Raw genomic sequence first — 27,758 nt, forward strand, 5'->3', positions numbered from 1 at the left:
TCGGTCATTTCGCCCGCGCCGCACTGGAACTGTTTCAAGTGGCCTAGCGAACAATTGAAAAGGCGATGCACGTCGATTACCGCTATAGCCACACCCCTGGACCGCGAATACCTGTTGTTATAATCAGCATACGAACGTGTATTTGCGCCATTACGGCCCTATTGCCTTTGACTATTACCTCTTGTGAGTAACCGCGGATTTGCAATCGCAAAAGACTTATAAGGCCAGTTCGGTTTATCGAGCCATTAAAGAGCAATTGGTATGGAATCGTTTAACGGGGCAAATAATCGTTAAACGGTGCACATACCGGCACGGAAATAGAGAAGCCACCGAAAATAGAAACCAATCATCAGACGTTTATTTATATTTTCATACGTAACCTTCTGGTTTCGGGATACAAGCCGGTATACAGTGAGCCTATATAAGCACAACTGTATAATAGCAGATTTATGTCTAGAATTATCTTTAAATTTTTTTCTAAGAACAATACAACTTAAGGAGGACAATGGTTGAAGTTTGTATAGTAAGACGTAATAAGAATATCAAAGCCCATACAGAATTAGGTTGCATTTTGAACGTTCCGAATAAATCGTTATTAATTTTCAACATGGTAAAAAGGCACTGATAAGTGTATATATACTGCTGAGGCATTAACCACTTTGGTTTTGCTTTTTTACATCATCACTCGACAAATCTAAAAAAAAACTTTTCTGTCTGACTTTTTGTAAATACTTTTTGATACTGCATTGCTTTCGAAATCCTATTTTTTTGTTAAAGAACATAAGTTTAAATTCTATTCTGTTTAAGACCATCGTCTGACGTCACGTTTACGTCAAAGACGACAACGTCACGCAAAGTACGCAATCGCTGTACTATATAAATAGCAATATGGGCGCTATTCCAAATATGGTGCGAAACCTAATTCGATAGGTGCGGATTAACTTCGTCCAATTACGAGCCGCGTTTGCTTTTGTTTACGTTTAAACTTGTAAACGGCGGAGACCATTAAAGGTCAGTTGAAATGGCCACTTCGAACAAAGCCAGGTTGCGTTTTGATTCGTGGTTTTGTGACCTCTACTCCACCCGGTCAGTTTATATATTGCGGCTAAAAGCCGACGTTTTGTCACCCACAGAAATTTACCTTCACAAGCTTGCCTGGATTTGTTAGGCGTTGAAAACCACTGTCCTAACGTTACTATACTTCTTGTTAACCACTGGTTTCTGCTTATTTACACCAAAAAAGGTAGAAAATAATTCCATGGTATTTAGCATTTTCGGGACTTTTCGGGACGCAATATGTGGCTGACAAAAAATCAACAAAGTATGAAAAAATCCCTCAATATATGGTTGATATACAAGGATGCGACACGGCCATCACCTGTACTCATTTTGACTCGATTAAAATAGGAGAAGCTGGTTCGGAAAAATTGAGCGGCCGATTTCGAATAGCGGCCGTCATTATACGAGGCTGTATAGGCGGCGATGGGACCGCCTTGCGTAGATCCGATTAAAAGCCGACTCGAACAATGATATCGAAAGTGGAAACACAAATAAATCGCCGTCGCCTTGTTAGCAGCAAAATAAACCGTCTTTCGTCGAACCGGTTGGATTAAAGTCTGAAATAAGGCGTGGGCAGATAGCCCAGGTAGACAGGTTGTAACAAAAACCGTAACTTGACCTTAATCAGAAAGGTTGAGTGTTCAACTATACGCAAGCTTTAGCGCTGGAACTGTGAAGCTTTATTTGCAATTCGATTTTAATTTGTTTCGTTTTTGGGGGAATTGAGTGAATTATTTCAATTTATCTTTATTCGGTGCCGGATCGGGATCCATACTTTACCAAAAATAGGACTGTTTCCTTATTTCGTAATAAAAATATTACTTATTTACTGACCTATATTCCCTTTTCCACAAACCTATAGCCAAAAACAGTGTGTTTCTGCGTATGGACATTTGTTTGTTTGCCTAGTGGAAAAAAGTAATAAATATTGCAACAAACTGGCACACGGAGAGCAAAAATCCCCCTGTGTGGCAGAGATAACCTGAATCAAGCACATGTTGCGGCAAATCGCTCAAACTTAAGCATATTTGCCCTTTAATCGTGGGCTGGGCGACAAATATGGAATCGTAGCGGTTTGGAGAGCGATCTTGTCACCTGCTGCTGCCGCTGTCGGTTTGAGAACACACACGCCGCCCTCAAATAACCAACGGACACACGCGCTGCCGGCAAACACGTAATGAACGGAATGTGAGCTTGCGAAAGTGGTGGCTAAACCGTTGCCGAGTCCATATTACAAACGCTGTATGTTCGCAAAAACGGCCAGGGTACTTTGTCACCTAAAACAGAAGCTAGTATCTATATTTTAGTAGGAATTTCCTATATCTGACACTTTATTCTCATATCTGTGTTTTGCAGAAAAACCTATACCAAATGACCGACTCTATAAACTTAATAAAAATATTCGGCACTATACTAAATGAAGTCGTAACTATGATCCAATACGCAAAATAGATGAATTTGGGACGTTTAAATGCATTGTTAGGGTTTTTAGGGTGAAATTGGATTTAGCGTTGAGACGTTTAGTCACATTCAGTTGATAACATATTTGCCTGAATAATTTGCCTTTTAAGAGATAAATCACTTTGTTGGTTCACAAATCTCGAATTCCTATTTTAATTTGGTATCGTATCGGTATCGATATAACCGTTGTATCGCACGGGCGACGATACCACTTGTCATCGGGTATCAGTTATGACTTTAATAGAAAATTTGCCCGAAAAAGAAAATACCTATATACAAGTGCGTTTAAAATAATTGTGCCGGGCAATTCAAAGTGGTCCCGGCCTAATGCGAACTAGCACATTCCGACGCGGTAACGGCTAGCAGGTGCAAAAGCCAAATCGCATCTGACAGTTGTGATGGATTAACCAAAAGCGGCCACAGTCCTTTGTGCTTTCACTCGTGACCTTTCGCCGCAAAAACGCAGTAGCTTTGCTTTTACTTTGTGTAAACCTTCGTTATGAGCATTACTTCAGATTAACAATTGATTTGCCTATTCTCATTTTTAACAACTGTAATTAAGCCAATAAACTTGTGATCAATTCAATATAGTTTTGGAGCATAATGGTTAGAGGTTGTAGTAAGACGTAATAAGAAATTATTTAGAATATATACAGAAGAAGGAAGCATTTTGTGAACGTTTCGAAAAACTCTATATTCATTTTCAATATCAGATGTAGTTATCTTTCATCTTTCAAGAGAAAGAGTTATTCGAAACGTTCAAAATGCTATCATACTTTTGTATGGGCTTTCATATTCTAAATATTTCAGTTTTGCTACTAGAACTGTGTATAATATTTGTCAGCAGAATATATATACGATTTAACGAAAAAAAACTCTACTTCATCTTTCCGTGGATCTAACGATCTTTTTTTAATGGATCTTGTTTTATAATTGGTCCTTTTCATAATTTTTTTTTCACCAATTTCTTCAGTTTTCTGGCTGATTTTTCGTCCCACATAGTAGCCAAGTCGCCAGCTTCTACCATACTAATCCCTAATATGGAAGAAAAGCAGCAAGCAGTTGAATTAGCCTCGTTAACGTTCTCTTTTCACACAGGTGGCCGGCGGAGACTGTGCGTTGTACGGTTTTCGTCACAACGCGGGAAAGCAGCGGCCCAAGCACCACCACACACACACAGGGGTTTACAAGGATCGAACAGTAGCCATGAAACGCCTAAGATCAAGACGAATGTCGCTGGAGAGGCCAAGTATCGTCGACATGGACCAGGTATAGGGTGTGGGAGTAACGAGGGTTGTGTGATGCACGTTGGTTCAGTCAGAAATTCATAGCTAATTGACGTAGGCACAAATTTCCACCCTTTTATCTTTTCACTGGAAATTATATATATTTTTTTTCTTTTTTTAACTACGATTACAAGTTGCAGACTCTATTTTGCAAAACTTACCTCCTTCGACATTGATTGACAAGGTCAGTTATTTCAGCGTGTTTTAGTAAAAACGTTTTAGTTTTTTATGGAAATATTGTAGTACGAAAAGTTGTTTGTATAGTGTCCAATGTGCTTTTTTTAACTACGATTATAACGAGGGATGTCTGATGATGTTCATTTAGCAATTCACAGCACAAACTATCTATATAAAATATACGTGCGGTATACTTTGTCAGGTCGCATATATCGGTGCCGATTCAAACCGCAATACTTAAAACTTATCTGGTAATTAGATCCTAAACAAATTGATAACGGATCGTAAGGCCGTATTTTTTCAGTAACGGCCATATTTGTTACGTATAGTGAAAAATTTATTACCTTAGCATCATACTCTACCAAAGTACATTTTAGGGACAGATTCGCTAATTGGCACAGGAGGTCATTGAACGAGAATACTCGGGGTTTTATGAAAGGCAATAATTTGCCACGTAATAACGGCAAAAATGCACCGTTAAAATATTTAAAATAATAATGTTGAAGTAGATCTTGGGGTCAAAATATTTAAACATTCTGAATGCAAATACATTCACATTGGAAGAGTTAACGAAAAATGTCATGACGTGTTCCAATAACAACGTTCTACCGGCTATACTGCCCTACGGACGAGAATAAAAAATAGCACCTATCGAGAAGCGACAGGTTGGGCTGAAGGCCATCCCGCTTAACTCTATGAGCTGCGAGTTTTTTTTTTCAGAATAGCAATGTGTGTGTTTTGCGCAGTCGATAAAAAGAGAAGCCCGTCGAAAATGGCGGTTTTAATCAACTGTTAATTCCCCGCAAACTGATCTGGCCCTCTCGCGCGCACAATTCCCGGAACGTTAAAGCGGCTTTTTATCGGAAATCGACAGGCGACCAGGCGATGGTCGATCCAATACGAGCTGCTGCGGTTTCCATTAAGCCTTTCGACACGCCAAGCGAATTGTTTCTCCACAACGATTAAGTAAGACCTTGCAACGACCGGCTGCCTGTCCGGGACAACGTGATTTAACACTGTGCAATTACAATACTAATTCTCGGCGAGCGCTCAGCGCTGACATAGCCGGCTGCAAGCTGTTTTCGGCAACGTTATAAGCCACGTACACACAAAACACCAAAAGTTAAGGCGAGGTCACACGAGGCCTATGTTTACATACGATTTTACACCGAACTTATTTTCCCGCTTCAAAGGCGAGACCGTTGAAAATGTCCTCGACTGTCACCTGTTTTCACAGTAATGCGCCAGTAATTAATTTGAATAAATAAAATAATCTTTTCACCGCTTTAATGTGAAATGTAGTACTGTGCTAATAATAAATGTTGACAATAATAAATTATAATAAAAAAACATCTGTAATATAAACTATAACGCTCCAAAAATAATACTATAACACTCCTAAAAACTAAATAAAAATCACTAAACAATATGCAAATTTTATGTCTATATGTAAATTGTGCGAACGTATGACTAAATAACATAAAAGAGTAACTCCACTAAAATAACGAAAAACAAGTCGAGATCTGACCGTCGAAATAGGCCAACGCTTATTCATGAGTTACTCAAACACTCAAATAACAAAAATAAAATAAAAACCAAGGGGTTGCTTTAGCATCGCTTGGGCAATTAAATAGGGTGAATTTAAAAAAACATCTTGTAAAGAGTAGTGTGGAAGCAATGCTTTTCATCTTTTTAATTAAAATAGGGTCCGTTTTTTTGTTTTTTAAGGGGGATTATAAATAACGGGTGCTGAAGCGGAAACTAGCGAGCAAATTTCAAAACTGGGTCAAATCGCCGGTTGCAGTTTGCCGTGGGTAAAAATAGCAACTTGTGACGCAACAATGGATTTATTTTTATTATTCTTGTTCCACGGGTTTTTACGGTAAATGACGGTACAATTTTTTTGTTGATTAGGTGTTTTACACTTTCAAGTCTTATGATTTGTGGGATTAAATACTGCTATAAGCGTTTTCAGTCATAGCTGATTTGGATGAAACAACTTTTTGCTAATTGAGGAGAGGCCTTGTCGGAAAATATATTTTCCTAAAACAATATGATTTTTTGATATCTTGTGCAGCTATTTGTGGCAGAAGTGCTCGGAAAAGATACAATCCAACCTATCAGGCCACGAAACCAATTTCTCGCATTGTTACTTTGCTCGTACAAGGCGCAGTAGTTTAACGAGCCACGCACGTAATGTACACAATCGCTGGGTGGGCAAGGTGGGCGTGTGTTTTGTCAAAAGTACATCCCGTACCCACTGCTATCACGGGCGTGTTTACATGGGCATTTTGACAGAAGTTTCTTATCACACGGTACGCGTCCTATCTCCCCTTACTGGAGCTTAAACAAGCTGGACAGGGCAGCTTGCCACAGCTTTTGAGCGGGGCCATGGACATGGTACGATTAGCTACAAAAAAGCTGATCTGTATACGACACACAATGAGAGACCCTCGTTAAACTAAGTTTTTCGGTGCTACTGTGTCCGTTATCAGACAAGAATAAGTCAAATGCCCGAATAGGGTAATACATAGAGGCTGACCTATAGCAAGCCTATACTATAAAAGGCTATATACGTCAACTGGCCGACACTTGGACTTGTCAAATCTATCGAATAAGGCGAACGCCCTATAATAGGATGATGTAGGGGTGAGACCTATAGCAAGCTCACTACTATAAAAGGCAATATACGTCGACTGGCCGACACTTGAACTTGCCAAATCTCGCCTGAAACCTGGCTTAAATCGAACAAGGCGAACGCGCTAGTTTTAATATCGAGGCGTTTCTGATATAGCAATAAACAAAAAGCAATCACAATAAACATTATCAATCGCAACTGTGCACGACCGGGCCAAAAATAAAACGCCGGTAACTATCTCGCTTGTAATAGCGGATGTTAAAGCTGCATACACTCCCAGTGGTTTACGATATAGGTAAAGAATGCCAGAAATAGAACTTTGCTGTCACAAAGCCGACAAACTGTTTCCTATTTTGGACATACAGGGAAATCCTGGAAACGGGAAGTAATGTCACAAAATTAGAATAAATCACTGGATGGTTGTTGAAGGTTATAAACTGCTGATGTCATTGTAAATCCAGTAACACTGCTAACAGGTGGATTGGATCATGCTTTGTCAACCAAAAATCATGTCACAGTTGTTTATCATATTTTCAAGGCAAAATTTATTGCGAGAAGCAGCAGTTAATAAGACGCTTCGAAATACTTCAAAAGGGCCTTCGTTACTTTACGAACGCGCACAATAATCCATTAGGATATCAATTAAATCATCGTGGTAGGAATGTTACGACAATTTCGACTTTGAACCACTCTAGTTCTTAATCTGTTCTAACGCTCTGATGGGTCGACTCGCCGCCTTATAAGGTCGCAACCTTTAGCAAAAGAAAACGAGAAAAATATGTGAAATATCGACCATCAGGTACTGACTATACCAGTATAATTCGCGTACACTCTGCAGGGTTACGAGTCATTTCCCTTGAACAGCCAGAATTTGCCGGCCGATAACACCGTTTAAAAACGGCTATTTTTGTTTAATTTTATCAAGGGCTGATAACGCAACGTTTGCAATTAATTAATGGCAAGCACCCAAAAGTAAATATTATTGTGTGAAGTTTCGAATAAATATTCATGTATTTCAATATGTCAAAGAGGATTTATGTAAAATCGTATACATACACAACAAATCTTACAAGTTAGTCAATCGAATCATCGGGGCTACGAGTCACCAAACATATTGGGCAGAGTTTAAAATTTAGTGTCAAACTTCATTAATCGCATCTGACCCACGGGCAATTTGGTGACCCCTGACGCAGAACATTAGAAAAACACTTTACTTAAAGTTTTTCCATATTTTTTATTTAAATTATGTTTTCTGGTTTTAACTGCTATTTAGGTTTAGTTAATAAATGTAAAGAGTTATACATTTATTTTTTTGCGAATGGAGCAATTTTTGCACTTTGATACAATTTGCGTCCTGCCTCGATTTCGTATTTTCTGTTTTCTATGCGGTCAACCACACTTTTACACTTCCCAGATTTGTATGCTGGAGCACGAGCACGTGTGCAAATTCTACGGGGCTCACTACGAAGGCACCTACGTCACTCTGCTCACCGAATATTGCACGCGGGGATCGCTGCAGGATTTGCTCAGCGATCATCGAGAGTGGGACGACATATTCAAGTGAGTATATTGCAACTGAATGTGTCAGATGTTTTCAAACCGCAGATTATCAGCGAGTGAGTATCGATTCACGTTTCGATACTAAGTTGATTATAATGCCAGTTCTTTGCCGATTTGTTCATTTCAGGTAAGGTTGGTAAACAACGTAAAGGTTTCTGCATCGATATAGGGTAATCAGGTGTTATCTACTGTGCAATTAAATTCAAATCTTTGTTGGTAGCTGTTTATTTTTATAATTCTAAATCAGGAATTCAGGTTGCACTGTTTAACAACAAAATGTATGAAACTCATTGACAAGCTTTCAAACAACCGTGCTTCTTCAGATCAAAGTTTTTTCCACCTTTTTTTTCGTTTTTTTCTACTTTTCAGAATAAAATTTCATTGTCTGAAAAATATCAAAAAAATATCCAGAGCTTCATAGCCTACTTGCATAATAATATGGCAACTTGACTGCTGAAAGTTTCTAAATTTCATATTTCGTTTACCCGAGTTTTTACATTAAAAACGGACATGCTTGGTGACAGGACAATTCCCATGGGATTATCCCCCAGATAGCGGGATCTCAATGCATTAGGGAATGCGATTCGTTTAAATCAATATTCGTTACATTAAGGGCATGAATCACCAATCAAGTTCCAATATAGATTAGATATGAGTATATACCAAACTATTTTTAGCGACAAATATTGGGTAAAACTGTTGCAAAGAAACTGTCACAATTACTGTATTGACAAATACTGTTTGTTCAGCGCATTGTAAGTTTTTACTTCATCGTTTCAATAATAATTTATTTTAAGTGGGTTAATTTTTTTAACATTTAAGCGTTTTCTGTTTTTGACTTTTTATCAGAAAAGAAAAATTGTTAAAAACAAAATGCACTGAAAAAAAAACGTATTTTATAAAATGACAAAAAGTTAAAAACTCAACGCTGTCATTTTATAAAATATGTTTATAAAGTTTTATGGGTTGAGAAACACCGAGTTAGCCAAACAAAATGGGAATTACAAACGCGGGTGATTTAAAATGCGGTACAAGATAGCAGCATGTATTCATATCAAGTTGTTGACTGGTGATAATAGGTTTATGGAGTGTTGGCAAGTTATAAGGGACTAAATACCCGGAACACATTATAGGAGTAGGAGTGCTACCATCAGGCGAAAAACCTGCGAACAAATGTCATAATTCCGAAACGCTTAAAAGCACATACTTCATTTTTAATTTTCTATCGGAACGTCGATACCACCCTGGTGTACCACATGTTATCAGGTATCGGCTTCGATCCAATATTGTCGGACAACCCTAGCTAACAGAAACCAACTATAATTAAAACTTTCACGCACACTTAGTTATAATGTGGAATAAACAAAATAAAATTGTGTTTTGCAAATTTGCTGTGTATTGGATTTTAGCTTTGAGTTACAATTTTTAGCTTTGAGCATCCATCAGGACTAAGTAAAAAAAATTGCCTATACTGCATTTTGTTTTAACAGTTTTTTCTTTTCTCTTTCGGTTCTAATCTTATTCATATTTTCACAAGTTCTAACCCTATTCATTTCGTTTCTAATCCTATTCGTAATCCCGTTTCAGAAACTCCCTCATTTTCGACATCATCAAGGGCATGATATACCTGCACCGCAGCCCGGTTCAATCGCATGGAAACCTCAAGCCCTCCAACTGCCTTATAGACAGCAGGTTTATGGTAAAACTCACTGACTTCGGCTGCATCGGTCAAAGGCTTAAAGGGTCGCGAAAAAGCAAGGAAGAGGCGCCAGATCCGTTTTACAGTGAGTTTTTGTAGACTTTTATTATTTTTTTGGTTGGTCTGAACCAGGGTGGGCATTATTTTTTTAAAGCTGACGTCATAAAAGTGACGTCATGAAGATAGACCTGAGAAATCTGCTGTTTTCGGTCCAAAGAATGTGAAAACAAAATATAGTTTTACAACAACAAGAAATCCCAAGTAGTTGGAAGGAAGGATCTGAACCTTTAACAACTCTCTAGGAAACCACAATTAGAAAAGCACGGCACTTAGGTCTGGCAATGCATGCAGCACTGTTGTAATGACTTGAATTGACTTAATGATATCAGTATTGCAAACAAGTCATTTTAAAATGACTAAAGTCCAAGCCAAGTCAGTTGTAAAATAACTTAATTCCAAGTCAGGTCATTTTGAATAAATAACAAGTCAAGTCCAAGTCCAAGTCATCACTTGCCCAAGTCAAGTCCCAGTTAAGTGATATTTAGAGCAGGTTAATTTCAAGGCAAGTCCTTGTCATAAAAATACAAAGTTAAACCATTGGAATTGTTAAGCTTGTTCCAATATGAGCAAACAGTGAACTAAAAAAACAGAAAAACGCACCATATAGAAAGTAAATTAGGATAAATAGCACAATTTATGAACAAAATAATTTAAGAAAACGCTTAATTTTAACCAAAGTCATTTCGCCCTGAAGACTTAAGTCAAGTAAGTTATTTAAAAACAGTGACTTCAGTGCATTTAAGTCAATTCTTTAACTTAAGTCAATACAACGCTGGAGATAATTCCATGAATATAACGCAAAATGTACTTTGGAACACAATGCACGGGTTTTCTGTGTGATTTCAATAAAATGATAAAGCCATAATATTGGATAAAATCGACCTTAATTTTAGCTTTACTTTGTTTCCGTGGTGGCTACCAATAAACTTTGGAACACAATATACAGCTTTTCTTATAATTTTAATAAACATAACAAATAAAAAAAACAAAATTTATCGCTGTTATGCAATAGTCAAATGGGCTTTTATCACCAGCTACGATTACGAATTCGACAAGCTCCTAATGCATTTACGTTTGCGTTTATTCCAGTATATATAGGCATCACAATCGAGTTTAATATAAACTAATAAAGGTTGATATTAATAATACAACCTTAATTCGAAAATAGCAAAAACTTAATTACTCGTTTATAGGAATTTTCCTTGTTTTTAAACAAAAAAAAGACAAAACGTACCACCAAAGTCGGGCGAAATTTAATTTCAGTTTCCATATAAGGTGAAACGCAACTTTTTTTGGAGTCAATCTTAAAAAAAATCATGAGGCGAAAAATCATCCCCTAATAATGTTAGCTCAATTCAAAACTATATCCTTCATACACCGAGAATATCGAGATAAATAAAATGGTATCAATGCCGGTTATTTGCCAATTTGGTCTTGGCATTTTAGGTAAGATTGGTAAACCACCGTAACGATTTCTGCACCTGATATAGCGTAATCAGATGGTAGTATATAAAGACAAACTGTACTGAATTCTCAACAAGTGGTTTACCCTATTTTCGGCGTCGTTATATAACACACATCACCAGGCATTCGACAAAAAAAAACCTGAACTTCGCCGAGTTCAGGGCGCAGCAAAGAGCGTCGCCATACCAGGAATAACAAGGCCCTTGACGGTCGCAAGCAACCGCAATAATTTGCATCTACAAATAGCCGCAGTCCGCTTGTTTTCCGGAGCGTGCGCGCCAATTCCAATGGGCCGCTTTGCGAGTCTACTTTAACAAAACGCCGGAAAACGCAGCGAAAACATAGGTTGAACGATTCCAAAGCAAAATAATTGGCGCTCGCACCTAACGGCACTCTTTTTTGTAAGGTCACAAAGCAGTTCTTTTGGGGGGGTATATTATTTCAATTTTTCGCAAGTTTAAACTCAAATTTGTGGTTTTCATGATAATTTATATGATTTTATTTAAAGCGTAAGCAAGGGGCACAAACGTTGAGAGGATAAACTGTTTTCAGCTTTCAAATAGCTAAATTTATTTCGATAAAGTGCGTTATCCAAGTAGCGTTTTCTGCAGCAAATATTTTCATATTTAACTAACATTTATTTATAAACTCATTTTGAAGTCAGGGCAGCTATTTTTACTATAGGCTCGGAACCGATAGTTGTATATCTCGTAACATAACTGAAATGTGGCTAATGTATATAGAAATAGATATTAGACCTATGGTTTTCCTTTTTTGAAATAGTTCGAAACGCTTCCAAAGCGACAAGTGCGATCTCCGCCCAAAGAAGGCCATTTGAAGCCAAAAAGAAAAACCAAATAATCGGCGCTCGAACCAAACGCCACTAATTACCCTCGAAACCTGATGACACATATGCGCTTATAGTTGCATTCCTTTCCTTCCAGAAAAGCTTTGGACTGCGCCCGAGCTGCTCCGGTCAATTATCCCCCCCAACGAAGGCAGCCAGAAGGGGGATGTTTACAGCTTCGCCATAATTGCGCAGGAAATCCTTTATCAGCGCGGGCCCTTCTATCGACGCGAAGACGAATACTCTCCTGAAGGTATGTGTGCCAAGGAAATACAAATATATATATAGACTCTGTTTGAGAGCCAGACTGTTTTTTTTTTCAACAAAAAGAATGCTTTCCAGAAGGTATGCGTTTAACACGACGGAAATATAAATATAAAACCAAGGAAATATAAATATACTTGGGTCCACTATGCAGGGATCTGTAATGTAGCTTGATAATGACTTGCAAAGCCAAAATGGTCGAGCAGATCGACATCATCTCGATTATTAAGACTAATGTCACAGTTAATGTCACGTTAACAGAAGATGATACAAGTTCGTATCAAAACGTCTTAATAATCGAGATAATGTCGATCTACTCGACATTTTTGGCTTTGCAATTCATTATCGAAGTATAAATATTTATGCAACGAAAGCTGTAGTGAGCTTTCATAAATTGTCAAACAGTTTATAATTTTATCGAAATTTAGTTTTGGATTGCATTTCAGAACAATTCAACTGGACCCCGTATATAGGCTCTGTTTAAAAGCCAGATTATATTTTTTCAACAAGTTTTTTGCACATTTTTCCGCCACTGGCCTGTTTTGTATAGCTCTACCTTATAAACAATCGTTTCTTTATAACTTTGTTTTTATTACAATTTAGTACAATATTAGCAGGTAAAAGAGGTACTGTTTTACTCCAGCTTTGTTAAATATGTCCAATGGATATAAAGCCATAGTTAATAAACGGGGTCTGATTCTTTTCGCTGTGGTTAAAATAAAAAGACTATTTGTCGCGCTTTTTTCGAGCTAATGATGACCGGGGAAGAAATCTGCGAAAATGCGATTCCCAGCTCATTAAATTTGAGGCGCTCTTCCTAAGTAGATGGACATTGTCGGGCGCGCTAATTTGCGTGGTCGTTGTTGTTTCATTGAGAGTGGAATATGAAGTGCAAAAGCGCCCGATTAAAAACGCACGTCACCTTAACGAGATCTAATATGTCACACAGATTTAAATTTCGAAATCGAACGAGAGACATTTTATTTATTTTTTGGCAAAATATCGTTTTTTATATTGATGTCGATAGATTATCATTTGAAGCCTAGAAATATGCCAAAGGGGAAATTTAAAATTTGTCTCAGTTTGGTTAAACTTTCGTTAGCTTAAGTAAAACAACAAAACTTTTAGTTAGAACCTGTTTGAAGATTTCTGGCACTTTAAAGTGTCATGATATAATTCCTCGAATAATTGTGATTATTTTTTCATTTTATGCAAAGGATTAATTAGTGAATATAAAAGTTTGCGTTTAGTTGTTTTAGTTTTTCTCAAATTTAAAACAAAATCAACCATTTTAAAACAATATTCAAATCTATTACCTTGGGCGCACGTAAACATCAGTCGGACCGCAGGTTGGACAATGGACATCCCTGGTTTAGATTAAACTTATTATGGGAGTTAGTGATGTACTTAGGGGTGGGGTTTGGGGTTAGTTACAGTGTTATTTAGGCCTGATTTTCAACATTTAGGTCTTCTTCCGACGGATCTGGGACTTATTCCGATTTAAACGGTACTACGACTATAGGACAGGTATTAGTACTATTTTGGTCTTATTCCGAATTGTGTTTTATTCTGACGTTGATCTGGTAAAGTATAGAACGGTGTGTTTAGGGGTTTTATTCAGGGTCAACTTACTCGATAACTATTTTGGGGTTCTTCGTTGATCCTTTTGCTACTGTATAACCGAGCGTCAGGATAATGACATATCACTGAAGGCACATTTCTTATAAAGCGACAAAATTGCTACTTTGCTACTGTGTTCGCATTGTAGCACAAATAAAGAGTTATTAGTTATTCACGATAAACCTCGTAAGATTTATTCTCTTAACTCTACATGAATAAAATGCTTCTCCGTCTAAAACATAAAGTGTCCATCGTATCCCTGCCAGGTGTATGCCTATAGCAAGCTTAAATAAGTGACCTCAAATTTATCAACACGCTTACATTTACAGTTTACTTTGATTTTGTTTTAAATTAGAATTAAAATATGCCAAAATATCCACGTAACCTATAACCTACATAGGCAAGGAAAGCATTTTACCAAGAAAAACTGCGTTGGTTGTTCTACTTTGAAAACACCGTTGTTCTACTTCGCACGTACCGACCAAAACAAACAAACAATTAAAGGACATTTACCTTCAAACAAAGCGAACATCCTCTCAAGCCAAGAGCAAAGACTTGTTAGCCCGAGTGTGTATTCATCAGGCGCAAAGAAAACCGCTTTGTTCCATGAAGGAAATTCCCAGTGAAATCACCGCTTTGGCTCGTGCCAAGTTTAAAGCTGTAATCGCGCCGAAACAAATAACAGGAAAACGGCTCGCGCCAGCTGGCCCGTTTAAGCGTAGTTAAGCCCACACGGTTCCGGCGCCGTTCCTCAGATACCGCTTATAAATCGAGCGCAATTAGACACTTGATCGGTCCGCAAAAACTGCGCCGCGATAAACAAACGATTGGCCAAGTTCGAAACCGCGCCAGCTACCAACGTGCTACAAAGGAAAGGCGTCTAATTACGCGACAGCGTCCGACGAGCTCTGAATTCTATCTACCGTTTGCTTTCTATGGCAGCATCCGCATTATTGCATCATTAAAAATTCGAAATTGACCGGGATAATCAGAATTCTATTTTAAATAACAAAGGATTCTGCTAACACATAAATGATAGCAAATAAACAAGTGCAGAACTTCATTTAATCTTGCTTGGGATTACTTCGAAATTTACTGCGGCAAGGAAAGTCGATACGCGATATTTATTGGGCTGAAAGGACGGCCGTCCGATGCCAAATAACGTTACTAGTCAAGGAAATAACAATAATAAATTAGTGAATTTAAACCACGCAAGGTTTGATTTTTGTTAAAAGTATTATTGTAAAATTTGTTTTAGCGTTAGAAAGCCTTTGCAGCAAACATAAAGTCAACATTTAAGTTGATTAGTTAGAACAGATCAATAAAGGCAATTCGTGATTTCGAGTTAAAAAATGCTCACCCAAGTACGTTTATCAAATACAAATTTTGCAACCACGGTAGTAGCGAAGCGAAGCACCTAACAAAAAATCAAACCGACGCTCCTGAAGAAGAAATCCTCTTGTGCAAAAAAATTTAGGAAACTTACTTTTCCATAGCAAGCTGATTAGTTGTTCATTCACATTATTGTACACTTTGATTTGAATTGTCCATTGTGACGTCATAATATTGCATTGTGCTAATGAGAGTTACGTTTTTACAGCTTGCTGCGCTGTCACTGTGGGCTGTACGGTCACGATTTTAAAACTGTTCGTGATTGCTTCGCACAAAAAAAGTGATTCGTAAGAGGTAACATAGCCGAGCTGATAGCAAATAAGCAAGTGCACCCATCCCATTGATACTATTAAAAACAAATGTTATTTTGTGTATCTTTTTAAGGGACCGTGAGCAATTTAAAAAGTTGCCGAGGGACCGTTGCGCAATTTTTCTAAAAAAGTTTGAGAACCACTGTCCTAGAGCCTCATTTCAAACAAGTTTCACACGAACTTTGCCCTTCCAGAAATCGTCCAGCGCGTTTCGGCGCCCAAGTCGGAGGCGGAATGGTTCCGGCCGTGTCTTGACGACGACGACGATGTGGTGATCAACTCGATCTGGAGGAAGACTTTGCGGAGATGCTGGTCGGAGCGACCCAAAGATCGCCCGGCCTTCAATGAGATCTACGACACCGCAGCCATACTTCAAAAGTGAGTCGAGATATTTGGTTTTTTGTATGCCTATTTTAGCCAGGGTGCATGGTCCAAGAGTGTTAGCATTTCGGGGACCAGTATAGCATTTGTGCTGGTTACCTTAGCACCAAAATAGTAGATAAATGCTAACAAATAAATGAGTGCTAAAAAATAGATCAGTTCCAGGATAATAGATGAACGCTAGGAAAAACTACGTGAATGCTAAGAAAGTCTTTCAACCCTTTACTGATATTTATTTTATATTTGGTAAACTATCTAACTTTTTATATTAGAATTTTTTTAGTTCTTAGTTATAGTTTGTTTTCCTTGGCTTAAAAAGTATGGAAATCAGTGATTTAAAGGCCTGGGTTCGAAGGCCTGGGTTTGGACGCCTCGAACTTGGGACAATGACTATCTTAATTATTTTAGGGATACGATGTAGGACACCACAAATTTTGTTTTCCTAATACAAACATGAACAAGTATAGAGAGACTCTAGAGCAGTGGTCGGCAATAGCCGGTCCGCGAGGAGTTCATTACCGGTCCGTAGCAGGGTTTCCAGATGACATTTTGATCAAAACCCGATTTTTTTATTGTAAAATCTAACTACTCGTACGTACCATATATCGAAAACGGGCCATATATAATGTTTTTTGATGTTCAAGCGTGTTCACCCTAAAGTGCAATAGAATTAAATCATGCAAACAATGTTTATAAGCAATGTTGATGTTCAGACAGAAAATTTTCGAAAAAACGCATGCATTTTAATTGGGACATTGAAAAAAGTTGTTATAAATTTCCTTTACAGAACATTTGTTTTTTTTAAGGCCGGTCCGCGACAAAATTTTAGTTTTAAACCGGTCCGCAGTGTAAAAAAGTTGCCGACCCCTGCTATAGAGTGTAATTACGTGGCGATATTGTGTGATTTTGCAAGTACAAGGTTAAGATGAACACGTGAGGTTTTTAAACGTTTTAACATTTTCCCGAATCTGTAAGTGATTTTAATTCAAGTTACATGAGGAGAAAAGTAAATCTTTTCGACCTTTCATATACCAACTGAAGTTTTCCAGAGTCTTTGAAGAACAGTGCGGTAAAAGTTTGGAATATCCGCAGTTTAGAAGCAAATGTGAGCAATCATCACACGTTGACCAGTGATTAAATTAAACTATACACCTTTTTGTTACGCCATGATTGAATTTACCAACAAGATTAAGAGTCACTTAGTTCTCCACGTGTCACAACCACGCCCAAAAATCACGCCACTTTGACATTTGATTTCTTGCCAAGTTATCTTAAGCGGAAAGCCGGGAGCTCCAGTAGTACTGGATATTTTCCGCGTACATTCTCCAGGGAGTTCAGAGAGAGTTGAGATTCCGGATTTGTTTCTTGGATCGGAATACTGGATCGTTGACGGAAATTTAACCACCGGCAATTAGGGCTGAAATTTTATATTTTGATTAGTTTTTATGGCCATTGTATTATTCATAATGAACATTAGTGTCGAAATTGAATCGCAAACAGGAAACTGTGGCCCAATGAACATTTTTTCATTGAGCGACTATACAGATTGTATCAAAAAATATAAAACACGTCAAGGTGATTTTAAGGGGTGTGGGGCCCCAGCCATTGAAAGTAAACTTTGGCGTGGAACCCTTTTTTGAGCCCGAAGTCGCCATGTAGGGCGAGTTAAGATTCCGGGTTTGTTTGATTTGTTTCTTGGATCGGATACTTGATCGTTGACCGGCGATTATTTGTAACACGACCACGGCCACCACCGGCTTTTGGGCGGGTCCATTAAAGGAGCGGGTGGGTCCACGGTCACAACAGTCGAACCCAACCACACTTGTCCAAATTACGGGCGTCGCTGTTTTAATCTGTGCCGAAAACAAGCTGCATATATCGACAGAAGCGCGCTGAAAATCGGAGCTGTGTTCTCACCAACGAACGAGGCTATTTTGGCCGCTGCCAGCACCTGGCAATTATCACTGGCACAAAGACGAGTTATGTCGCTGGGCCGGTTCAAAGGCGCGGTGCTTTCAAGTGCTCCAAAAGCCAGTCTTGGTCTAATCAAATTTGTGAATTGCTGGTGGGCTATAATTCTAATCTAAATTTTTTCACCGAAAATGCTAATTTGTCTGCTTTGTCTAAAATGGTACAACGGCTTTTTCAGTCTCTTAGTCAAAACCAATAATTTAAACTAAAACTCTTTGGTTGGAACGACTTATGGACCATACTTACACTCTCAATAGCATATGCTACATTCTAATAGGCAAAAAAAATAGGGCAAACATATTTACCATTCACATTCCTATTAGAATAATTCGCGATTTAAATGAAATTGATTGTGAATAATTAAAGGTAATTCTAGTTCAAATTCGTTTTTTTTTAAGTTCGGTGGCCCTAATTTAAATCCAATTTGAGAAAACCGAAAATGATCTAATTCTAATCTAATTTTAAAATACGAAAATAAATCTAGTTGTCCAATTCTGCCAATAGCTAAGGCAGCGGTAAGGCTGGTTGGCCTCGTGTACGCTTTTACCGCAGCACGACTGGCATCATGGCCGAGCGTGGTTTGCCCTGGAGAAATCGCTCGCTGCTTGCTTGATGCTTGCTCTTGGCTTTGGGCGGGGAAGATTTTACAAGTGCGCAGGAAAATCGCTCCGAACGTCGCGCGTTGAGTCGCAAAAGTGATGGAACGTCTCACTTTGTCTTGCGACAGCCGAACAAAGAAGCTACAAGTGTTTTGGGCCTCATCGGGCGCCTACACGCCGGATTACATGATTCCAAAAACCTGTTTTCGTGTCGCGTCTGCGTTCACGGCCAGCGCAGTCTCCTCAAGGACGCTCGCAATCCAATTTTTTAATCACGTTTCGGTTTATCAACGCGAGCAACGCTTGGAAATAACGCGAAAACCACATGTGCGTCGACTTTTTGTAGCGACGGAGGTCGCCAAACTCCTGCTTAAATATTTAAAAATTACGTTACTCAACCAAGCTTTCGGGTGCTGAAACAGGTTTCCTTTAATTCCGTTTAAAAATAGGGCTTTAAAAATAGGGCTTCTCCTACCGACTTCAGTCGTTCGCAGTACTTAAACTTAACATCGAAAACTTGCGCCTACAGGCGCTGGACACCGCTGGACATACGGTCGTAGTGCGCTCCGGTCAATTGTTAAGCGTTCAACAAGCCTTTTGGGCCGCCGTAAATATTTTTCGCATTTCAACCCACTTGACTCGGGTCGCACCCATTTCTGGCTGGCACGCGATCCGCAAGACTTTCTCCCGATTCGCGCGGCAGCTTTGCGTTCCAAGGCCGGTACCATAGCCCTGCTGTTTCGCGTACAATCTTTTTTCGGAATCGTCGACATACGATGTAATTGTTGGTTTCGGGATCGCTTCAAAAAAGAACGAAATTGACGGTCGCCTGACAGACTGCGGTTGGAATTTAGCCTCTTGCGACAAAAAAGGATCCTCCTGTATAGGACATAGAGGATGCCTCTTTACTGCGGCGACTGGCGGCGTCGTGACTAAGCATACGGCAGGCGAAGCTTGGATACGTGGCAAAAATTATTTTTAAACGCCTGTATTTAGGCTCGTTTCGTCGTGCGTTCAATGTGTTATTATTTCAACCACAAAATGCTTTTCAAAGAAGTGGATTAAATATCCTTTCCTTCGGCGCAACTAATAGTTGGTACAGCAACGTTCTCATAATGGCCGAGGTCGTGATATAAAATCTCACCTTAAGTTAGTTTTAAGGCATTTTCTTTGCTTTATGGGGTGAATTTTCTTGGACTTTGTGCGTGTTTTTCTGAGGGAAAAAACTTGGTTCGCGTCTTTCAAGACTGAACAGAAGCGGTCCGCGAAAATTCGGGAAACTTTCATTTTTTCTAAACAGTCTGTATGGGACCACGCACAATATTTCAAAACGCGCATGTAACCGTAGAGTGTCCGGTCATACCGGGACCGGAGGTCTTTAGTTCTTACCTCACTTCAGGCTAGTTGTTTTTTTAACCTGCCTTGCTTGCATCATTCATAGACAGATTCGTTCAGTCATCTTTCGGTGAATGGCTTTTGGTAAACTAATGATACGCAAGCCGTAATAGTTGGTCAAAAAGCAGCTTCAGAAGAGCTAGTTCACAGTTGTCAACATACATATGTGTGTGCAACTGTGCATGTTTGACTGGTCCCTATAGCTAATGCGTTATGTTCCGCAGAGACTCGAACCTGGTGGACAACCTCCTGCAGCGCCTGCAACAATACAGCGACCGGCTTGAAGAGCAAGTTGAGGAGAAGACGGAGCAGTACAAAAGGGAAAAGGAGCGATCCGACAGTCTGCTCTACCAGATGTTGCCGCGTCCAGTTGCTGAGCGACTCAAACTCAACACGGTATGCGCGCTTTCAGTCATTTAATTCGTTGCAATTGCAAGTTTTTTTTTTTGTGAGTGTGATATCGTTTCATCAAAATACGTCAGAAATGCCTTGTTCAATATCGTATTGATAATTTGAGACACGCTGTTCTGCATACACCCCTAATGTTTAACAACAGTGCTGGTATATTTAATATAAAAAAGTTAGGCATACATGTCAACGAAAATGGCGCAGTGTTCTATATAATACTCGATAGGGGTTAACGGGAAAACGGAATTTTAAGTAGTGTTGCCTTACAGACTCTAAATTTTAGACTTCGGCGGCATCAAATTTTGTTCGAAGCTATAGTTGCTCTATAATGCCACTTTGCGGTAAAATGAAAACGCTAAGGTTACGACGCCCTACACTTTTTAAATCTGGAACAGTTTTCACAGGGTTATCGAAAGACAGGTACAATTGGCGAAATTTGCAAACTCGAAAAAACATTTAAACGACACTAAAGCCAACTGTTACGTCACACAGGACGTCAAGTCGGAATACTTTGAGAGCGTAACGGTCTACTTCAGTGATATCGTCGGTTTCTCTGAGATCTGCCACAACAGCAAGCCACTGGAGGTGGTGAACATGCTCAATGACCTTTATACCATGTTCGACCAAACAATTGAGGAGTTCGACGTTTACAAGGTAACATTAAGACGCCTTTATTTTATATTTTATCCAGGAATCGTAGTGACCTTTTTTACAGTTGTTACGTAAAAGGGCACACGCAGAACTAGTGACCCTATGCGAACAATAATTGCGTTATTTAAAAATTAACTACAGTGTATTTCTGGTTTGTTTCAGTCTTTAGTTTGGAAAGGTTTGGGGCAGTGATTCCCATCTTTTTGGGACTATCGGAACATTTTATAATATATATAGATTTCGCGACACCCTCATTAACACTTTCGACAAGTGGCTGACATGTCGACATGTAAAAAAAAGTAACTTAAAACTGTACACATCAACTGCGTGCAAGGCAGAAAAAACATTCTGTATTTGTTGCACTCCACCACAAATTGTATAAACAAGCTTTCAATAGCAACAATTAGAATCCAAAGTAATTTAAAAATCCCTGGCCACTGATTAGCTTTAGACACGACACCCCGGTTGGAAACCACTTATTTAGGGGCACTATAAGCGTGTTAAGAAACCGATTTAAGCATTTCAAAGGACAAATGGGACCTGCAAACTAATAGATCCGATCCGATACTGAAGTCTTTATCAGTGTACACGTACAGGAATTTATTAAAAAACGAAAAGGCTTAAACAAGTGGATTCCTTATTCAAATAGAATAAGTACAAAACAATGTTAATAAAACAGAAACAGAATGCGGTTTAGCAAGCTCACTGTTAATCCTAATAGAACCCATAATCTTATAGATTTTTGGCAATACGACGCGGTAAAAAACATGACGAACCTATGTTAACAAATTTTACAAATTGTCCTTTTTTGACAAAACGACCTAAATAATTAAAGCAGTTAGCACTAACGCATCAAGCCTTTATAAGTTATTCTTTCAATAATGTAGAAACGAATAAAAACATCTTATTACTTATTAGACTATTTTTTTTTGTATTTTTTTTTTGCAATTTTTGAGGCAAATTTTTTTTGCAAAATTTATTGAGGCAAATTTTTTCCAAATTTATTCTCCCGGTGCTTTCTGTTGGTAAATCGACAAAAATGTTAAAACGTATTGCAAAAACTCCCATTTGAAAGCAACCAACGAAACCGCTCTCAATTTGCAAATCCAGATAAATTATCCATCAGGCCACGCGCTTTAACAGGGACGAAAGTTCGCCACTTCAAAACTGACGTATCGATCCTTTGCGGGGCGAGCATTTTATTGCTATCGACGCCTGCGCCGTGACAGCCCTGAACTTTAAACCAACATTAAACGGGCAAACGGGCGTCGATAAAACAAACTGTAATCGACCGATTAACCTTTGCAGTTCTTGGGAACAATTTGTTACACCTTAATTATTAAGAAAACAAGTGTTTCGGCGTGCGCGCGTGAAACAAAGTGCGCTGTATATAGGCCTAGTTCGCCACAACGAGGCTGTGATATTCGCGTAAGAACCACGGCGTAAGTGCCACGCGGTCGCGGCTTACGCACGGAAACCAAAAGTAACTCAGATGCGTCTTACGGTCGGTCGCCTTTAACCCATTTCGGTCCATTTTTCTTGTCAGTTTTGCGCTGTACCGCAATTTAGTGATCAAGTTTCGAGTGGAATTTGAGTCATAGCATCCATTTACAATTTTGCATTCAATGTGAGATATTTAAAATTTGCTTGAACCTTGCAGCCAAATGTCGGCCTCAACACCTTATAAGTTAAAGTCGTATATAGTTGCCAGACTGCTTCTGTCTCTTTCAGCAATGCAGAAACAAATTGCCCACCAGATAAAAAAATCGTCCATGTTAAGTGGTAAAATCTAAAGGTGGCGTTGGCACCTACAATAACGTGAAGTAATAATGCAATCTACGTTTGATATGATAACCTCAAGACAAATTATGTAATCTCCAATATTACAACATGCAGTATAGATTTTTCTCAAAAGCTTTTATATTTTTATATATAACATTTAAAGCAGTGTTTCCCAAACTGTATAACAATGCGCTTCCATATATTATATTAAGTGTTCCGTGGAAATTTGTATTTAACAAAACATGTTTTCGAACGGAGAATAAAACACAATAACTGGGAAAGATATAAAATTCAATAACTGGTACAATTATGTTATTTTCTTGATGCAATCCCGTGTACTGAGGGTGACTGTCAAGTTAGAATTGCGATTTGTTTTGCAGAATCTGTTGAGCGACTGTTTTAATTTTTTTAGTGAGCTCCGTTTGCAAAACAAGTTGGAGAACCACACCCTTTATTTATGCAATGATAATAAAAGCATTTTACCGGGACTAACTCTTTCTTGCCTAATAGGAAAATAGGCACTGGTCTAGAATCTTACCACAACGAACATTATTTGGGTTAGGGTGCGGGTTAGCATTTGGGTTTGGGTATAGAATATGTAATAATATTAAATAATCATAATACTTGACCAACCGTCACCAAAACACTAATCGACACCCTAACCCAAATAATGTGCGTTGCTTTAATAGTTGATTTAACGCTGTGGTAGGATTCTAGACCTTTCCCTATTAGACAAGAAAGACTAAAATGTTTTAACCGTCATTGCTTAAAAGGAGTGGTTCGCCTACTTTTTTTGCTACCGAAAATATTTTGGCTCCACAAGCTTGATTATTTTCTAAATGAGTCATCGACTAAATGGCCAAACACTTGTGTAAAGCAGCTTGCAATTCAAACATTTTCGATTCAAAGCTTGCTAAGCAGACATGGAAACGTACGTTACTGTCATCTTCGTTCAGAAACCGAAGCAAATCGAAGTCATCTGTTTTCTACAAGCATAACATAAGCTAAAACTTGTCGCCGTATTCCCAACACAGAAGAAAAGGATGAGCGATAAACTATGATCTTAAAAATGGTGTTTTCGTCAGGTTGAAACGATCGGCGATGCTTACATGGTGGCGTCAGGTCTGCCGGATCGCAACGGAAACCTTCACGCCAGGGAAATTGCGAGGATGGCTCTGAAACTGCTCGACAAAGTTACCAACCACTTCGAGATACAGTGAGTATACCAAAGCTTTACACGAAAAGAAACCCAATCTGAAAAGTGACCACGTCTAAATTGTCAAGTATAAATACCTGGCGCAAAACATGGCAACCCTAGAAAACTCTGCTACGGGGACTTTACTTTTCATATTTGAATAAATAGATATAATTTTAGCTGAGCAGAACAATAACGTCAGAACTTACGATAATTAAAAAAAATATCAATTACGTTCAAAGTAAAGCAGCAATTCTGGTGGAAACACTGACTAAAAAAATATTTTTTGGTTTAACTGATTTGTGGCTCCTTAATCAACACCACGACTGTACTTTTGAAAATAACATGTGTTTTTCTATCCAACAAAAGTGTAACCTTCAAAATCGGGAAATCAGAGTTTCAGGATTTACAAAACAAAAATGCACTGAAGCGCTACGAAAAACCACACCAAAAGTGATTTTCGAAAGTTATTCAAAATAACTATATACAGATAATAAATTTGAAAAATTGAAATTCTATGGCTTATAAATTTAAAGTTTAAAATCGGTTACCATAAATATAGTGATAATTAACATCAAAAATTACTTTAATAAGTGAGAAAAAACTGGAAACTCGCTGCTGAAGTATTTCGAGTTTTGTTGTGAAAGTCCAAGTTAAAATCAAGCTTAACATTACCGCACTTTTTCAGGAACATTGAAATTCTATAACTTATAAACCGTTTGACATAAATATAGTGATTTCTAGCATCAAAAATCCCTTTCATAAGTCAAAAAACGTAAAACTCGTTGCTAAAGCATTTCAAATTTGTAATGAAAGCCCAAGTCTAAAATCAAGCCTAACATCCTTGCCGCACTTTTTTAGGAACATGCCGGTCACTAAGTTGCGTCTGCGCGTTGGAATTCACACGGGTTCGGTGGTGGCGGGTGTTGTGGGACTAAAGATGCCGAGGTACTGTTTGTTCGGTGACACTGTCAACACCGCAGCGCGAATGGAGCAAAACGGAAAAGGTATGACCGTTATTTGACGTTTAATTTAACCTGTTTACTAGGAGTTAATTTGGCGCTGGTCTAGAATCCTAATATACTTTCGTCCGGGGGTTTATATTGCTAACAACATTTGGGTTAGGGTGAGAGTTTCGGTTTGGGTGGGTAAAGTGATATTATTATATTTATCCTTGCATGTTTATGCCTTCCTGCAACTTTAACTTTGACAACTCGTTTCGTTAGTGTTAAAATAAAGGTGGTAGGATTCTAGACCAGCGCCGTTAATTTTGCTACAAGCATATAATTTTGACGTGAAAAAACACAAACCAACACGACGTAACTTTACTTGAACAAGGCAAAGTTTGAACCACTCGGGAAAACGAGGGTTAATGTTTTTAAAGAGTGAATATTTTTTGTCGATTTCTGTACAAGTAAATCACCTGAAATCAACATACCTGTGTAAATCAAAATAAACTTTAATTAAACCGATGAAAACAAAATATCTGATCGCGTTTCTGTTCTACGAAAAGCACAAGATTCCACCAAGCGCTCTAGAAAAAACCTATCGGTTACTGAAGAGCTTTTCATGCCATAATACCGAACTAAATTAAAGGGCTAAGATGATTGAGCCCTCGTGTGTTTGAAGCAATAATAAAGTAATGCATAATAGGAAATTATAACCTGGATATAAATGCGATATCTCGATGGTTTTTCTCCATACTTTTTTAAGACTTTTCTATTGTAATTGATAAACTTTGGTTCAAAAACGTTAAACAACTTCGTTAATCCACAGAGTTTCAATTACACGTCTCGTCAACTACAAAGGAAATCCTCGATCAATTCGGCACTTTTCAGTTAACCAAGCGAAAAGACAGCGTCGTATTAAAGGTAAGGAAAAAGGCTTTATTGTCTAATGCCCGTGCAAGCATAGAAGAAAAATGCCAGCAGAATGTAGTCGATTTCAACTTCGCAGCTGATGTATAGTTACATAACAGAAGGCGACTGCCATTTTTAGGAACAACTTTTTTATACACAGTTGGTAACTTTGTATTTTGTCTCTAGATCAGTAGTTCTTAAAGTTTGTTATCTTTTTTTTATTTGTCCAATTTGTATGGTAAGCACTATAGGCTCTTAAATATAAACCTATAAAAGTGCACAAAACGCCATTTTACAAGTCTAAAATGTAATATTTTTGTTTACTTTTTTTATTTTTTTATTTTTTATTTTTTTTAATATAATATATTTTTCATTGCGCAGGGCATCGGTGAGCGCGACACCTGGTGGCTGACGGGTGAGACGCCGCGAGTAGACGAAAACGGTGCGACCGCAGCAGTGACGTTGCCGCTACGCGACAGTGGCGTTGACAGCCCTACCAAGCTGCGGATGGCGTCAACAGGATCGTCACTCAACAGCTCGGCCGCATGCACACCAGAGGGCGCTATCGACGCGGTGTTCACCTTCGAAAACGAAAAACCGCAACAACAGCAAGCAATGCGCCAGAGCCAAAGCGTCTGCGGCATGGCGCAAGTTCCAACGATCGCCCGCTCGAACCTCTACACCGCGCCACCGCGTTATCGCGCCTCGGTCAACGCTAACCAGCACAAACAGCGGCGCAACGGTATGACTGTAAGGCCTACTCTAGTGCTGCCAGGCCTGCCCTTTGTACCCGGCAGCCCAAGTCCAGGCTACCGGCCATTTGAGCCGGAATGCGAAACGGAAAGCAAGGAAGCCTGTGGTCCCCCGGACGCCGCACGTCGCGTTCGAAAACTGGGCGCCCAGCAGACCCACGGAGCCGAACAAGTCACGGCTGAGCGGCTGTCGCTGGGCAGGGACAGCGGCATCTATTTGGCTTTCGATAACGGCGCATGCTCGCCCGAAGAAGACGCTTTAAACGCGACCGACAAAGTGTGACTGAATTCTGCTGCTGTTGATGTTGACTTCCCGCGTGCCCATTGCTGTTTTATCTATGCAACCTCGTTGTCGTTTTTACTCCCGTCCATTCCAGGCCAAACGCCACGTGTACTGTGTGCGCCAACGCAGACCGAGTAATATAATATTGAAGAGTTGGTTTTTGTTTTGCGCGCGTTCGCCGGGCAAGTGTAATTATTGCGCAATCGTGACTTTGTTTTTCGGCGGCGTCTTTTCGTGTTTTTTTTTGTTCGCGAAATTGTTTTCTTGCCAATACATGATTTCGTCGCGCGTTGATAAATCGGCAGCGTTTGATGTTCCAGGCAAATTTATGCTTTACACCGGAGGTTTTCAAACCTTTTTAGCTTGGGTCACACTTAAAAATCTTAAATATTTCGCGGCAAAGTTTCAACAGAACAACAATAGAATAATTTTACAATTGCCCTTAACACAGGACAAACTATATGTAAATGTCCCCATAGTATAAAATTTGTAATGGATAATGCGTATTTAAGTCTAAAATGCTTGGGCGTATGTTTATAGGTTATAGCCCTACTAACTTATTTTGTAAAATTACAAAAAGTTTCGCGGCACACTTGACAATGTCTCGAACACACAGTTTGGGGGAATCACTCCTTTACCCAGTG

General features: G+C 38.9%; 1 protein-coding gene across 1 annotated transcript; it reads left to right on the plus strand.

Moving 5' to 3' along the window:
• Positions 1-3,684: 3,684 nt before the first annotated feature.
• LOC146170322 (atrial natriuretic peptide receptor 1-like) lies at positions 3,685-27,114 on the plus strand. Its single transcript, XM_083388264.1, has 11 exons — positions 3,685-3,789; positions 8,036-8,181; positions 9,769-9,965; positions 12,349-12,504; positions 16,033-16,216; positions 20,409-20,580; positions 21,085-21,246; positions 24,111-24,241; positions 25,082-25,227; positions 25,997-26,091; positions 26,461-27,114. Exons 1-11 carry the CDS (start codon positions 3,727-3,729, stop codon positions 27,112-27,114), a joined length of 2,106 nt encoding a protein of 701 aa, XP_083244390.1. The 5' UTR covers positions 3,685-3,726.
• The last annotated feature ends 644 nt before the right edge of the window (positions 27,115-27,758 follow it).

Source organism: Ascidiella aspersa, chromosome 1 (assembly GCF_963924565.1).
Source record: "Ascidiella aspersa chromosome 1, kaAscAspe10.2, whole genome shotgun sequence".
Classification (NCBI taxonomy): Eukaryota; Metazoa; Chordata; class Ascidiacea; order Phlebobranchia; family Ascidiidae; genus Ascidiella; species Ascidiella aspersa.

Bases quoted from the DNA above. Each gene is read 5' to 3' on its own strand.
- LOC146170322 (XM_083388264.1), top strand. From the start codon at position 3,727: ATGAAACGCCTAAGATCAAGACGAATGTCGCTGGAGAGGCCAAGTATC. The intron at 3,790-8,035 runs GTATAGGGTGTG...TACACTTCCCAG, and splicing joins GTATCGTCGACATGGACCAG to ATTTGTATGCTGGAGCACGA. The intron at 9,966-12,348 runs GTGAGTTTTTGT...CTTTCCTTCCAG, and splicing joins GGCGCCAGATCCGTTTTACA to AAAAGCTTTGGACTGCGCCC.